The sequence below is a fragment of the Eublepharis macularius genome, chromosome 12, assembly GCF_028583425.1.
Source record: "Eublepharis macularius isolate TG4126 chromosome 12, MPM_Emac_v1.0, whole genome shotgun sequence".
Lineage (NCBI taxonomy): Eukaryota > Metazoa > Chordata > Lepidosauria > Squamata > Eublepharidae > Eublepharis > Eublepharis macularius.
Window position 1 is genome coordinate 35,811,253 of NC_072801.1, and position 16,601 is coordinate 35,827,853.

The 16,601-nt window shown below is 40.4% G+C and overlaps 1 protein-coding gene across 3 annotated transcripts in view; it reads left to right on the forward strand.

Annotated features, from left to right (window-relative positions):
* The window catches only part of MAPT (microtubule associated protein tau), a 75,772-nt gene that overhangs the window by 13,730 nt on the left and 45,441 nt on the right, over positions 1-16,601 (forward strand). For 2 of the 3 annotated variants that reach the window (XM_054993363.1, XM_054993364.1), the window contains exon 2: positions 15,717-15,956. In XM_054993363.1, the coding sequence (XP_054849338.1) occupies positions 15,734-15,956 (223 nt within the window). In that variant the 5' untranslated portion in view covers positions 15,717-15,733. The remainder of the gene's footprint in view (positions 1-15,716; positions 15,957-16,601) is intronic. The other variant, XM_054993365.1, reaches the window with a different exon arrangement.

A 16,601-nucleotide genomic window follows, 5' to 3' on the forward strand; every position in this document is an offset into this window, starting at 1 on the left:
TCTTTTGAGAACTTGACACTTTAGTTTTGATATTTAAAATTGTTGTTCTGGAAGGAATGGAGGTGACTTGCACTGTTAAAGAAATTGGGAGGAAAGGTGGAGGTTGTTATAGTTTATTTAAGCTAATAACTTTTCCATGTGTGATTTTTCACAATGAGGGAAGCTGCCTACATAGAAATAGATCTGTCTAGAAAAAAAGCTGTTTTGCAACATATGAAAAACAGCGCAAACTTATTTTCTGCTGAGAATAAACAGATGGCAGCTCCCGCATGTATAACTCTTCGTGTAGGAAGAAAATAACATAATGCAGCTCCTCTATTGACCATGACAGAGCTTCACAAATTAATCCGTTAAGCAATGCTGGCAGCATGCTCTCATTTTTAAAAACAAAATTCTCCTGTAACGCGTCCTCATACTGACAGTCTGGATGTACGCTGTGCAAACTATGCATTTCTTCATTGTACTACAGGGATATCTGCTACATATTTTGGAAGGGACATGTGTAGTCAAGGTCAAGAGATGTAGATGTAAGGTAGGGGTGAACACATTTTGAACTCGGTCTGCTGAAGGCTCTTCAGTGATCTTTTCAAAGTGTGAGCGCTGGAAGATTTGTCACAAGAGGCAGAAGACTAAGAATCTCAGGAAGCTATTCAGCGTTACTCTCAATTCACAGAACAAATTCAAGACACGTTATTCATTCTGTAAACAGGCGGTACTATAATTGCAGGCTCTATGTATTTCTCTTTTATGAGTATGGTGCATCAAAGCAATATTGATTAGCATTCAGTGCTGAGTAGTAATGCTTCTCTTTCATGTGCCTGCATGGGACTCTTCTGTGATAAATTAGAATCTGCTTTATGTTCATTATACCAGGATCATCATGCAGTATAATAAGGGTTTAATGTGAGCTGAACATGTGAGAAGGTATATATCACAACTCAGGGGTTTCTCCCCTCCTCCAGTATCCATTATTTAAGAGGCTGGGTTTATAGATTTCTTAAAAATTAATTACTGCATTGGTGACAGATTCATAGGGCTGTAAAAAGTGGCATAAAAAGATTGATTTTGTTTTTGTTCTACTCTTTGCAATTTACAGACTCACAAGGGCATCACTTTTCCATTTTGCTGTCTATACCAGCTGCATAAAAACTGTGCTTACACTAGGCTGCTGGATATTTATTTTATTTATTTATGTTATTTATAGTCCCCCTTTCTCACTGAGACTCAAGGTGGATTACATAATATAAGTCAATATGAACATCAGCTGGGACATATTGATCTTCTTTTCAAACAGGACTGCTTCCACATGGGGATTTTCCCGTTTGGACAGCAGGATGCCCCCACTGTTTAGGGGATTCTGAGACAGGTTGAGCAGCTCCTTATTTTTTCTGGCTCATTGTGGAAACATTGAAGTGGCTGCAGGTGGGAGCATCCGAGATGCTTTATTCCACAGTCAATAAGGGAAGGAGGCGGAGCTAAGCTCTGCCTTCAAAATGGTGGAGCTAAGCTTTGCATTACCTCTCCCCTCCTTTTCATTTGGAAGGATCATTGTAAAATCGCTGATTCATTGGAGGAGTGGTATGGGAACAATCATGTGGTCATAATTCCTGCCCACTTCCATGCCACTTCCAGGGGGTGCCTTTTCCTTTCTCATCTTTAAGGTACTTCAGTTTCTTCAGCTGCTAAAGTACATCTTTCTAAGTAAAGTTTTGCCTTGAGCTGAACCACCGAGCATCCTAACTACTGCAACTCTCTTTATTTCACTTTTATCCTGCCTTAAAGGCGCTTAGGATGGTGCATGTCGTTTCTACTGCTCCTTTATCCTTACAGCAATGATCAGGGATTGAGGCTGCAATAATTCCTGAACTGGTGTCTTATAGGATATCACGCTGGCTATTTCATCTCTGTATCACCATCCAATTCTAGCCCAGGGAAGAAAACGGCAATTTATTTATTTTATGTACTTATGTATTCATTTATTTTATGTAGTTAGGCATTTCTGTGGTGGTTTTCTCTATGGTGATTGCTCCTTTTTTACAGGATTGTGGGGATGGGGAGGAAGCGAGGTTGAGAGAGGGAGTGGTATGTTGACAGACCTGCAGAGTAGTCTGCTGTTACCCTCCGTATCCGTTGTACTTTTGAATCCTGTCTTCTTTGCAACACCCCACCTTCTGACTGGGATAAAAAGACTCTCATCTCCATTCCTACTTGTATCTGATGAAGGGAGCTTGATTCTCAAGAAGCATATTCCATTGAAACCCTTTGCTGGTCTTTAAGGTGCTACTGGACTCAAACCTTGCTGGTCTATTACAGACAAACGTGTCTGACACTATTAACTTGACATTTGCAGATTGCTCTTTAGAGTGGTGGCATATAAATATCTAAATAAGTAAATGATGAGGTAACAATACTAAAGATACCCTGCATGTAGTCTACTCCTTGTTAATGTTTCAGGTGGCTCTTGGGGTTGAGACTGAGAGAATGGTGGTGGAACATTCCCGTGTAGTCTAGTGCAGTCCAATGTTGTGTTGTACTTAAGACCATCAATAACTATTGTCTGTTCAACATTAAATAGTATTTAAAATGCTGAAGTGGAAACTACACTTCTACCCTCCTATGTCATTTTCTGTTGGTAGGATATTCATCATAGAGTAACCCAAACAAACTACACCCAAGTTTCTGGAAAGGTAATCCTAGTTATATTGCCCCCTCCGGCTTCCTGTTTCAAAGGCAGTTCATAATTGAATGTCTGGGCCTTTTCCCATTTCAGACAATGATTTTACCTGATTTGTATCAAATGGAGGTTCACTTTCAAACAGGAAATGTGTCTTTAGTGTTTCTGTCTTTGGGTCTGAGTAATTGACAGTTAATTCTTATTCATAGGAACTCCAGTCTAAGCACACTCATTTCAGTGAACTTATTCTTGCATAACTGTGCTTAGAAGTGCATCATAATGCACTTAGTGCCTCTAGACTGCCATCTTGGTGTCTCTAGACTGCCATTGCCTTGTTCTTTCTCTGCCTTTGCCCCACTTAGCTATCAATGTCATGCGAGTCCTTGCACAAATAGCAATCTTGGGTTGGTGTTCTGCATGTATTCAGGCCCCAGAGATCAATAGAGAGGAATGTGGAGTTTTATCTGCTGAAATCAAGTATTATTTATTTATTTATAGTGTGCCTTTCTCACTGAGACCCAAGGTGGATTACACAGTGCAAGTGAATACAATATAACCAACAGCTTGAACATTCATTGAGCAAAATACAATATGATCTGCAGTTAGAGCATTTAATGAACAGCATAATAAATAGGGCATGGTAGCAGAAAATTTGAAAACAAGCATAAAGCTGAAACACAGAGATGAAACCTTTCTGAAACAAAGTGTAACTAATTAACATAGTATCTCTTAGCAATGTGGAGACTATCCAGTAGGAGCATACGTACATTAGCAGACAGTATCCAATAGCATTGTCTATAGTTCCTGTCTGTTACTAATCTCTCTGAGCTATTTCTTTTTTTTTTGTGATAAATTTTATTTTTAATTACTAACACTACAAAAAGGGAAAAATGGGAACGGGGAAAGGGAAAAAACAACATATAAAAACACACACACTACATCTACTGCTTTCCCTTCATACTACAATTGTTTAAAGTTAAAACTTTATAATATGCTATTAGATTGGTAGATCTTATAATCTCTCTGAGCTATTTCTTATAACTCAGTCCTATAATCTTGAGTAGAAAGCCCTCCTGAATAATTCAGTTTTGCTTAGTTTGCAGAAAGCAAGAGAAGTGGGAGCTCTGCTGAGCTCCTCAGAGAGGCCATTCCATAAGGTGGATCAACCACAGAGAACTGTGTGTATGGGCAATTGACGATTTAGTCCAACTACATGGTGGTATCTGCAGAAGGCCCTGTTTAGGTCCTGATTTGGGTGGTCTGGGTAGTTTCATTTTGTCACATCTTGGAAGCTAAGCAAAGTCAGCCCTGGACAGTATTTGGATGGGAGACCACCAAAGAGGTCCAAGGTTACTACACGGAGGCAGGCAGTGGCAAACCACCTCTGAACACCAAAAGTCTCTTGCCTTAAAAACCCTATGTGGTTGCTGTAAATTGACTGTGACTTGATGACCACCACAACAAAAAAAACCCAGACAAAAGTTAGAAGACCTCTTTTCTTTCCTTGCATAGTAAGATTCCCCCCCCCCACATCTCCTGTGAACTGTGTAGCATATATCCTGGCCTAAATTATTATGCCTAGATCCACATACACCTCAAAATTCTATATCCAGAAGCAAGGAGGCACCATGTCTCATGGATTGCTCTGGGATGATGATGGTAGGAGACTGGTATGCTAGGGGATATTTTAGCAGCATGACGATTTCTTGACACAAATATTTGCAGCTGGTATTTATTATTGGGGCTCCCTGGAAGCAAATTTTCCATGACAGGAGGAATAAGACCATCACTTTTTTAGCTGAGTAGGTCATGACCATGGATTGCTGGGAGACACTTCTCTGGTTGCCTGACATGGCTTCCACTTACGTGTGTTCACCCTCCTGACAGGACTATATGTGCTAGTTGCACAGTTGTGGCTATAACGACTTATTTCTTGGTGGAATTTAAGGGGTGCGTGAAATCCTCCCTCACGATATGAAATCTCTCAAGGAGGGTTATATCTAGAATCACCCCATTCTTGAGACCAGTTCATCTATCCAGCAGAATGAGAGCAGAACCACAAGTGACAAAAGGCACAGATTGGACACTTGTCAGCTTCCCTCAAGTTTTGATGGGAAATGTAGTTAGCTTGGCGGAATGTTGGACAAATGACAGTTGAAAAGTCCATTGGACAGCAGTCAGAGAGCGAAGCTGCGAGACCAGGATGCCTACATTTCCCATCAAAACTTGAGGGAAGCTGACAAGTGTCCAACCTGTGCCTTTTGTCACTTGTGGTTCTGCTCTGAGATGCTAAAGGAATGCTGGGATTATACAGGTCCCCATATGGGTGTGCATGTTTGAATGATTCCCTACCGGGGGGGGGAGGAAAACCTCCCTGCATGTAGAGAGCTAAGATGTTGGGGGGGGGGGGTCAGCCGTCGCTGTGCGCAAGGAATCCTTAAACTTGGGATCTGGAAGCATTCTAGGGCTTGTGTGCATCCAAAGCTGAAGCTACTCAGTATGCATTTGGAGAGAAACAGTTTTGTCTCTTTTACAATCAATTTTGACCCAAAGTGTGTTTTTCAAAAGCAGTCTTAGTGTATGTCAGTTTCAGCTAACCAACTCCCAAGGATTTCCCTGACTATATTCTTTAGGCAAGTCTCTGGAGCTAAGCTGAGAAGTTGTTTAACATCTACCTCCCCATTATAAAACGACACTGATACACTCCTTAGGATGTAGATTTTTTAATTTGCTTAATTTTACCTTACCTTTCTCCCAAATGGGGACCCAAAGCAATCTTGTTATCCTGTCCTTCCATGTTTAAGTTCTTTGATCATAAACTGACTGGACATGACTGTAAGCCAGACCAGTTCGTTTGGCAGCCCTACCTTTTGGACTAGTTATTACAACAGCAAAATCTAGTCTAAACAATCACTTGCCTGATGTTAAAGGCAACTGCTTAATTTCTTTGTTTCTTTCCTTTTTTCAAGAGCTCCTATGATCAAATGACCTTGAGCAATGACTAAAAAATAATAGGTTTAATTACTAAAGGAAAATATGCTAGGGAGGATTTGGCAACCAGCAAGGTTATATTCAGATCGCTGTCTAGATTCAGATAGGGAAGAAAGCTATTAAACAAGACATACTTAAAACAGGTAAAATCCAACGATTCCTAAAAACTGTAAAAAGAGAACATTCCGCTATTTTATGAGAAGGTATTTTACCCTGGCCACAAGAGCAGATCTGAATATGGAATATGATGAAATCTATCAGCCAGTGTTTCAGAGGGGCTAGCATTCAGTCGAGCTAAGGCAAAAGACCTAACATAGTGAAAAGCCATTAAATATCATGTAGGAAGGCAAGGAGTGAGGAGATAAAATACCAAAGAATTGAGTTGAGCAAATTCTATGAGCCTATATCACCGTACTATTGTAATCAAGCTCAAGAACGTGATGCTTAACAATAGACAGTCTCTGCTTTACCTCAGAAGAGAATATCCTCAGTTGTAAGTCCCAGCTACCATAATCTGACATCAGTAGTCTTCATCCAAACAGAATAGTAAACATCTTGTTTAAGGAAAAATAGAAGACCTTCCATTTCTGAGGTAAGGATGATCCTTACTCTTAATTTAAAAGCAGTAAACTATGCTCTAGCTTGCAATGACCTTTGGCCTAGTTCGGCTGTAAGAGATACATCTGAAATGAATCGAGGAGTGCCTATTATTCTGCATATAAACTGACAAAAAGGATGGTCCAGAGATTCTATGATCACTGAAATCCAAATAGCTGCACTACAGAATAGCTGTGAAATTATTTTAGAATTAAACACCTGGATTGCATCTGGGATATATCTCCCCCTCTCCCCTGTAAAGAAAAAATGAGAAATCACTCTGCTTATAAGTTTAATCTTATTCAATAAAACTTGCAGTGGGAAAGTGAACAACTTCAGTATCTTTGGATCTTTGGAATCTTTGGAATGTCTAGATGATACTGGTATTGTTAATTGCTGTGGAAATATATTCACTGGGTTTTCTATTGTGAGACCAAAATGATAGTTCTGTGTAATCAAGTATACATTTCTGAGCTTTATTATGGTGCTTTCAGAACTGCCTCACATTGCTATACTTTATTTTCTTATCTGTGTCATGAGAATTCCCTTGAGTTTCTCATTTGTACACGTTGATTGGTCTCTACATTGCAAGCAGCCAGGAACTGATAGGAGTTTCATATTTAAAGGTTTACCACCTTAAAAGAAGGTTCATTTTCTTACCCCACCTAAACTGCGCAACAGACACTGGCTGCTTCGCTGTTTCAACTTAATGGAATAACATAAATCAAAACTCTTGCGTCTAGTTTAGTAAGTTTTGTGAAATTAGCCTGAAAAATACATTGATAAATTGAGTTCCATACTCTGCCATTTCTCTTTAGAGTGGTTGCCAGTCAGGCAGCTGATTCCTTTTTTTACCTATTGAGGCGCAGTTCACGAATGTATGCATTGTTATAAAAGCGAGTATAGAATTTGCATGTATGCGTGGTATGTGCTTGTTCTGTTGTCTGCTTTGTTTATCCTTGGTGATGCTATATGCCATCTTGATTATCAGTCCAGATGCAGCTGCATGAAAGAGAGGATCCTAAACAAAATGGGCATAAGAGGGTACACTAAATGGAATGTCTAGTTATTACTATTGCTCCCCCTCAAATGCACTTGAAACGTCTGGATGTAGGCTCATGGGCCATCAAAGAAAGATGGATTTAAAGGAATGGGAACAAAAACTTCTGCCATCTCAGAAGGTCAGAAATCCGGTGAAGTTCCAAACCGTTCCTGAGCTCCTTAATCCTAAAATGAACTAACTGCAGTTTTGGTTTCTGAACTGCAAGCTGGCACAGTATTCAAGAGTAGGAATAGAAACTAATTCCTAGTTAAATCTGTCCACCAGAGGAATTAAATTATTTTTGTCAGCCCCTACTTTAGATAACTTGGACCAATTCAAAGCTATCAACTGCTATCAAAGTAACTGCTATTCAAACAGATAGTTACGAAGGCTAAATGGACCCTCCGTATTAAGAGACCAGTTATTCTGCACAGCATATACTGGGGACAAAGAAAAGAGCATGACCATTACTGCTGTGCTGTGATTGATGGCCAGCCACTGTTGGAAACAAAATGTTGAGCTAGGTGGATCATGGTGTGATCCCATAAAGCATATTTTTAATCGACTCCCACCATACTCCTCTAGACAAGAAGTACATAGCTGACATGGCACTGTCTTATTTCATATTGTGTGACACTGAAGTAGACTAGAATGCATCAGGAAAGATACCATTATCCTGTTACATGTTTGTTTATACAACATGTGTGTGATTTGCTAAAGAACTATATGTCTTCTGAAATGGGTCCTTGAACCTGCCCAACCACATTTATGTATAAGTATGACACACTAATCTAGGGTGAGCGTGTTTTAACGAATGATAAAAATGCCTTGCAATGAAAACTGAAGCATATGGATTTTGAGAGCTCTGCAAATCCCTGTGATGCATACTGTGTGCAAAAGTTTTGGCTATTTGAACTGACTGTGGGTGACTTTGGAATTGCCCCTAAAGTCGTGTAGTAGCCCTGATCCAAATGCTCTAAGTGAGAAAGCTCTCTTGGATCACTCTCACGAATGTTTGGGACTCATTGTTACAGCAATGCCAAGCTTCCCGTGAGTTTTCCCCTCCTTTGTGATGGGGCTAATAACTCTGTGAATTGTGGTATGATGGAATTATGCAAGAGGCTATGATCTGCAGTGCATATGTGCAGGCTGGAACATCTGCCCTATTTTATCTTAATTCCCCTCCAACACGTGACCATTTCGGGAGCAAGTAGGTTCGTCCCTGCATTGATTTCTATTATATGCATTTTAAACTTAAAGAAGCCATTAATCAGGTTTAAATCTGAGGTTTCTGGTCTTAATTTGTGACAAAAATGGAGCCCTGCTTCTAGGGGAGAGGAAATAAAATACTGCATTGCTATTCATTTTATTTATATTGCTTACAAAGCAAGAAGGAAGAAATTAGATTCTTGTTTAATTGCATATGACCTTTGTGATACAAAGGTCCTCTTGGCATGCATAAATAAGTCATGGCAAAACTGTTTTTTTGTGTTTTTTTCCTGAAAAAGCAGGTTGCAGATCTGGTGGCAGTCTTTAGGCTTAATGATCATATTGGAAAAGTTGTTGCAAGGTGTTGGCTCTTTGGTTAACAGCCTGATGTAGCTCCATTCCCATTTGGTGTAGTGGGCAGGCTGCACAAGAGACTAAGAGTATGGCTTCACAAGTTACGCTGAAGAGCTTTCCTCTGATAGTGGAAAAAATGTTGAAGTTCACACCTAGCAGTCTGTTTTGGTTTATACTTTTTGTTCCAGTGGAGAATTCCCATAGATAATTCTCTTCTTTCATCACAACTTATCTTTCTTTTGGAGAGTAGCTATAGCTTGGAAATTTGGGAGGGATATGAGGTGTCCTTGTGTGCTCAACAGGATTTGAGTCCAGTGGCACCTTAGAGACCAACAAGATTTTCATGGTGTGCACAAGAAGTCTGGGACTTGCTGTACATTCATACTGTGGTTGCTCAAACAGTCTAGGTGCAAAATACATTTTGTGTAGGTGTTGGGCTTGGGCTCTTTCCTTATGCTTTTCTTATGGGAGGCTTTTATTTTCCAGTTGTAATCCCACATATGTATTTACTTACGTTCATATTCCACATTTCTCATGGAGACTCAAGTGGATTATGTAATGTGAGTCTGTACAACCAATAGGATGAAGAGACATCTATTTAGAACCAGGATTGCAGAAATCTGAAACAAGGCAAAAGTAGTAAACATAACATGTTAATGCAAGAAACGGTATCACATAAGTAGAAATTTAATGCAGTGAGAGCAAGATAAAAACCTACAGCAACAGATAAATACACATTAATAATATAGTCCACACAGTCCTGTTCTCTCTGTTGAAACATCTTTCTGAATCATTCTGTTACAGTGTAGCCATATTCCTTTATAAAAATGCCCACCTGAGCAGTTCTGTCTTGCATAGTTTGTGGAAATGCAAAAGTGTGAGAGCCTTCCTGACCTCCTCAGGTGGGCTGCTACAGAGAATACTCGTGTATGGACAATCTTTGATCTTGCCCATTTGTACGGTGGCACCTGTAGAAGGCTCTGTTCAAATGAGAGATGTTGTCATGGAGGGCTATGGGAAGAGAGGCAGTCCTGTAGGTGTGAGGCTCCAGGGCATGAAAGGCTTTGTATACGATGAGCAAAACCTTGAATTGAACCCACTTTTAGCTATGTAAATTACCTGTAATTCTCATTAATTGTGCAGGCTGCGCTTCAAAGCAAACACATTTGTTTTGTCCTTTCACAATATGTGATCCACAAAGACTCAAACACCCTTTGTTGTGATGACGATTTCCTAAAGCAGCGTCCACATTTGTGCCTTCCAACAGTAGAAGGTGTGTGTTACATGCAAAAGTATGAGATTGAAACGGCCCTTAAGGATGCAGGGATGGAAGCCCTGTTCAGGACTTTGTGGATGTTGGGCATATTTAGAAGATGGTATACTAAACTATTTATTTAAAGATAATAGTTTAGTATACCATCTTCTATTTAGTTTCATACTTGAATAACTATCTTGAGTCTCCGTTCCATGTGAGATCATTGATGTGACGATTATCGAACTTGTAAGTGCTATCCTTGCGCTCGTGTGAGCTGAAGCTGTGAGACATCTTTCCTTCAAGCCGTAATAACAATTTAAATTAAAACATTTCTTCAAGTTGCAAGTTTTTGGGTGAAGTAGTTCTTAGGAGAATACTTGAACAGCCAAAGGGTTGTTCGTTGTGTTTGTTAGATAAAACGTCTTTTTGGGTTGGGAGACAAATTCTGGGAACAGATAAAGTACAGGGAGGGTCTTTATCTGTTGCTGCCAAACTTAGAAGAACTGTGTCTGGGAGTCACCTACGGATTGCTTAACTGTTGTGTCAGAGAAGGGCTACATCAACTCCACCCACAACAATGACTTAAAGGAGCTTGGACAGCATTTTTCTTTTCCGGTAGCTCAGTACTTGTTACTTCGAGTAATGAATACACACCTGCAATAGGAGATTCAACTATGTATGCATCCTTCAGTCCTTCAGCATCACAATTATCCAACAAGGTTTTGTCTTTACTGGAAGATAAAACTCTTCAGCCTTGGTCAGTACCATTATTATTAAGCTTAGATGTTAATTTTCTCCGTGTGTATCATATACTAAATCAGTGTTGAGATCTTGCATATTAGCTACTAAGCTTTGTTTGCTAGGGGAAAATTTGAATTAATTGGCCAGAGTCAGGCATTACCTCAGCTGTAGAGGAATCCACACAATACGTTTCTGGCATTGAATGAGTATGACCATCATAAAAATAATTCAGAGCAACTCTATACTCCTGAAATATCTCTTGAAATAAAGGCAATCTATTTAAATTGGTATTTCTGGCAACCCTCAGCTGACCAAACCATTTATTGCCACTGTGTTCATGTGATATTTATTTAGCACAGACAGTGTGCTAGTGTCTCTCTATTGCCATTTTTGATGTCAGATTTGTGTCCATTTATTCTTTTGTGCAGAGGTTGGCTGGTTTGTCCTATGTACAGAGCAGATGGGCATTGTTGGCACATGAGGGCATATATCATGTTGGAGGATAAGCAGCTGTAAGAGCCAGAGATTGTGTAGTTGATACCATTGAGTCCTGTAATTGTATTTTCTGGATAGATATGTGGGCAGAGTTGGCATCTGGGTCTGTTGCAGGGTCTGGTCCTTGTATTGGTGACTCTGTTAGCCGGTTCATGGTTGTTAGTGAGAAGTCATTTGAGGTTGGGGGGCTGTCTGTAGGCAAGGAGAGGTCTTCCACCCAAGGCTTGTGTGAGAGAGAAGCATCATTTTACAGGATAGGTTGTAGATCATTGATTATATGTTGGATAGGTTTGAGCTGGGAAATGTAAGTGACAACCAGTGGTGTTCTGTTGTTGGTTCTTTTTGGTTTGTCCTGGAGCAGGCTGTTTCTGGGTACTAGTCTGGCCCTGTCGATTTGTTTCCTCACCTCATTTGGTGGGTTCTGTAGTCCCAAAAACGCTTATTGTAAATGCTTGTAGTTTTTCATTAGTCCAATGTAAAAAAATCTGATAGTCCTTAATCCTGTGTCTGAACACTGTTTTTAAGTCTCAATAAAAAAATCCTTGTTTTTGTTTACAACAAAATTTATGGTTTCTGCTTTCAGCTCCTATTTTTCCTACTTTATACATGACAAAAACTAAGATATATATGTGGTTAGGTAGCATAGGGTAAAGGTCACCAGTCCCCCTACCTGGCATGCACACCTGGTAGGAGTACTGCTTCTTCTCTCTGGCATACACACGCTCCACGGGCTTCTGATCATGTTACTTCTTGTTTAAACCAGAACCGGCTGGGCCTGCCGAGACTCCATTGCTTCAGATTTAAACTAGAAGTGACTTAGTCAGAAGCCAACAGAGCACATGTGCACCAGCTTCTCCACACTCCCTCCCCCCACCAGGTAAGTAGTGCCAGGGAGTGGCTGCTGTGGGCAGGAGACTGGCAACATATCATAGCTGTTTACAGTGGTCAGTCTGTCAATCTAGTATTGGCGTGTGTGCAGTTTTGTTTGAACAGATCTAAGGCATTATACCTACGTTTCATAAATAGGCTAAATGTATACACTAACAAGTTATGAATGGTGTATTTTGTGTTCTTAAGCAGTAATATGAACTTAGATTTGATAAGAAAGCTGACATTTCTCACACATGCACCCTGCAATTCTATCCAATTCCACCTCTCTGATTAAGAGGCTGGTTCCAAATACAAATAGAACTGTAATAATGAGGGGAAGCTTTTTGTGTTCTGTTGGGGGCACATTGACTGTGCTGAGAGTGGTCAGATAGAGCTCTTGTGTGTGAGTAATCTGTCACTTCAGGGTCTCTGAGGAACCTCAGGTCGTGGGATCTCCTGCCTATTCATAGTTGCTGTTTCCATACTTTATTACCTTCTACCATTCTCCTGCCATTAATGTGAAATCACTAGATATTAGAAAGCTATCCTCAAGACCATAACAACAGATTCATCTCTGATTTCCAGCAGTTAAAGTTGTACAAACCATCTCAGAAGCCTCAACTTCAAATCCTTGAGAGAGAACTCCAACTGAACACCATAGTATTTGCAGCCTGTCAGTTTGGAGGTCTTATTTGGGATTTCTGTAAATGAGACGGGGAACTTTAAGAGAGTTCACTATGCTGTAGCATACATGGAACGGTTATAGCATAGTGGTTCAGTGATTAGGCTGTGAGTCAGCACTCCTCTGGTTTGAAACCCCCTACTCCCCTGAACTCAGCAGGTAGCCTTGGGTAAGCCACTCCTCTCAGCCCCAGCTGTATTGTGGGGATAATGACAACACTGACTTTGTTAATTACTCTGCATGGGGCAGTAATATGTCTAAAAGAGCAGTATGTGTGTGCACTGTTACTAGTAGTAGTAGTATTCCCAATAATTAACATGAAAATAAAACTGTCTACAGAGCAAGTAGCCGAATCTTTTTTTTTTTACATTCCATCCTTCAAATGTGGTAGTTTTTCCTTTGCTTTGCTGTGAGTGACATGATGTAGCTGTTTTTGAAATTTGTTTTCTTGCCCTATAAATAGTATCAAGTGACATACCACGGAAGAGCAGGCAGGAGTGAGCCAGTATGTGCATGTGGTATATCATTACAGTGGTTTATTTTAAGTGGGCTGTCCCCTTCCACCTCAGTCTTATTAAATTAAGTACACATTTGTAACCTTGTGTTCAGGTGTCTATGGTAACTTTCTCCCTGTTGCTCTAAATCCTCATCTGTGAAACTGCAGCCTTATTTAAACGTTAGTGTTGCCTCACATGCATACACTCAGTAATGTAAAACATTTATCATTAAGGTAATGAAAGATACATGAATGAGGCCATATGGTAAGATATTCCCTCAAGTTTAGAATATTAAAGTCTCATCCTGTCATGGTATAGGAGTGATCCTAGAAGGAGACTAGGAGAGACGATAGGGAACAGTAAGGGAACAGAGCAAGAAAGTGGGCTTCACTGAGGGAATATACACTTCCCACTCTGTACTGATTTCCCCCCAAAATAGTCTTTGAGAAGATTAGCTAGTGTTAATAGAGTTCTAATAAGCTTCTTCTAAGCTAGAATGTTGCTGGTTTCTTTCCTTGTTTTCTTTGGGAGATAGTTTCTAGCCTTATCTTAGAACTGGTCAAGGACTTCTATAGATCAGCAAGTTATTTGCATCCAAAAAATAAAGTCTTCCATTTCCAAAATGGACAGCATTTTGCTCCCTCTGTCACTTGAAGTCAGGGTGGGCAGAGTCGGCATATGCCAGCACAGTAGCTCGGTCAGAATCATAAATGCTTTTAGCTTCATCAATATATGCATTATATTAAGGCAAACGTGCAAACTCGATAGCTTTGCTTGTAAAGCATCGTGTCCCCTTTGCTTGCTGTGCCATTTGCTACCACTAGATGGCTGTAATATATATACTGCATATATATTTCTAATTTATAGGTTTCCTTATGTTTCAGATAAACAAGAGATAAAGCTCTGAGGCTTTAGATGGAGAGAGTCCAGAAGGACTGTTCTGTTTGTACCTGATTTGGGACATAATTTTATGGCATAGTCAAGATACACAAAAATCAGTAGCAGAGGTACAAATTGTAAGGAAAACAATACAAAATATGGAAAACGAGCTTAAGGATGTATAATTGCAGCAAATCTACTTGATCAGCATATTTTATGAGATATTCAAACACAGTCACCTTTACTGCAGCTGAGATTGCAGGAGAAAATAGCTTGTTTGAATGCTCCCCTTCCTTATGAGAGTGGGGATGTTGGGAGAGGGGGCCATAATTTTGTGCGTTCTGTAATGTGTTCCTGTCATGCAAAGCTAGTGGTGGCTGTTGGTCAGGGCATATAATAAGATACTGGTATAGAGGGCTGGATTTAGCTAAAGGACACTTTTCCACGTGTTACTTAGGTATCTTAGATTTGTTGTGCCAAAGAGCTGCTGCTGAACACTTAAGGCATAAGTAGTTGCCTTCTGTCACTAGAAGGGGTGATGGTTGTGGATCTTTCTCACACCCTTCTCCAGCAGCCTCCTCTGAAGCTGCTGCAGTGGTTGAATAGAGAGGTGATTTCCCCTCCTCGCTACTGCAAACCCCTGACCTGCATAACTGTTTGTGAGTGGGTCCCCTGACTGTAGAAATTGACTTTTCTGGGATTGGAAGAGACTGCTGGGAAAGGGGTCACTGAACAATTCCCTGATCATGGGGTTCAACCTCGTGAGTTCCATTTCTTGACTACCTCCCACACTGGCATAGCTGTCAAGTGGCACCGTATGGAAAAGAGCAAACTTCTAACCCTCATGTTTTCCAGTTAATGGCAATGTAGTCTAGTACAGTGATTACCGACCTTTTTGGTATGGTGACCTGAAGTCCAAATTTACTTGATATGGTGACCCACTTAAAAAACCCCAGAGCATGCGCAAGTCAGTAAAGCTGCAAAAGCCTAGAATGCACTTCTGGTTCAGGACTCACAGAAATGCTGCTCTAGTAGACGAAATGATAGAAATGAGCTTAATCTGCATGCAGGTACTCCCTTCTTTTTCAAAAGGACCTCAAATCCCCACCACTCAGCCTCAGTTCCTGTCATCTCTTTTCTGTATACCTAGAAAGCATGCGTATTAATGACCCACTTAGAAGATGAATATAGATAATGAATGTAGATGTTGAGTGCAAACCATTTTAAAAGCTAAAAATAGCTGAAGAAAGCTAGGTCAGATCTGTTATTTTCTAGGAGTGCTTACCGCAAGGATGGGGGCGGAGGTCAGAGAATTCTGTAAACTGTTCTATGTGGATGTTTGATTACCTAATACATAACCAAGCATAGAAAAAAAATGGGAATAAAATGTACGAGGAGCATTCTATGATAACTCTTCCCTTCTTTCCTAGATAATCTTTGCGACAGAATGGCAGATCAGCATCAGGACTTCAATATGACAGATGACCATTTGGTGAGCCAAGTCAGGCGAAGTCAGACAGGTGAGGCTTACCAGGTGGGAGACGGAAAGGAGCTTTCTCAACAGGGTGGAGCCCTTGTGGTCCAGGAGGATGGTGGTACAGAACACAAGACGAATGGAGAAAGGCTGTCCATCGGGATGGAGCCTGGAAGTGTAAATGGGCTGAGGAAAGGTTAGTCACAAATCCTGGTCAAAGGCACCTTTGTGCACGTTTACGCCACTTGCTGCCAGTGCTTTGCATTCAGCAGTCGATCCATGCTTTGTGGAGAACCTTGTCACCTTAAAAGAAGTTAGCTGTGTGGCCAAGTTAAAAAAAAATGCTGTAGATATAGTGACTAATGTCTGTTTGGCCAGAAGACAAAAAGTACTGCAGCATCTTAGAGAATGCCTTGTTTATTGTGACATTTGCTTGCTTTCATGGTGTGGACTAAGAAAATAGTCAAGAAATGTATGGGGGGCTGATTAACCTGGCCCAGATTAACAGAATGAAAACTACAATAACAAGAATGCCAAATGCCCCCTCATTACAGTACTACGTTACTAAACATACAATGAATACTATGTATGCCCGAATGACAATTTTCCTGTTGTACTTTGAGAGCAACCCATCATCTTGTTCTGGCTCTTGAAAAGTCCACTCAGAACTTCTAACTTAAACTCCGCATCCGCAGTTAGTTAAGGAGGGAAGTTGTATCACAGTCCTCCTCTAAGATGCTCCAGCAGTTCTTGTTTGCTAAAAGATATGGCCGCTTCTTACTAAGTTTCCTTTTCCGCTGTTGGCTACACACCAGTGAGATGAACTCTGCATTTGGAATTG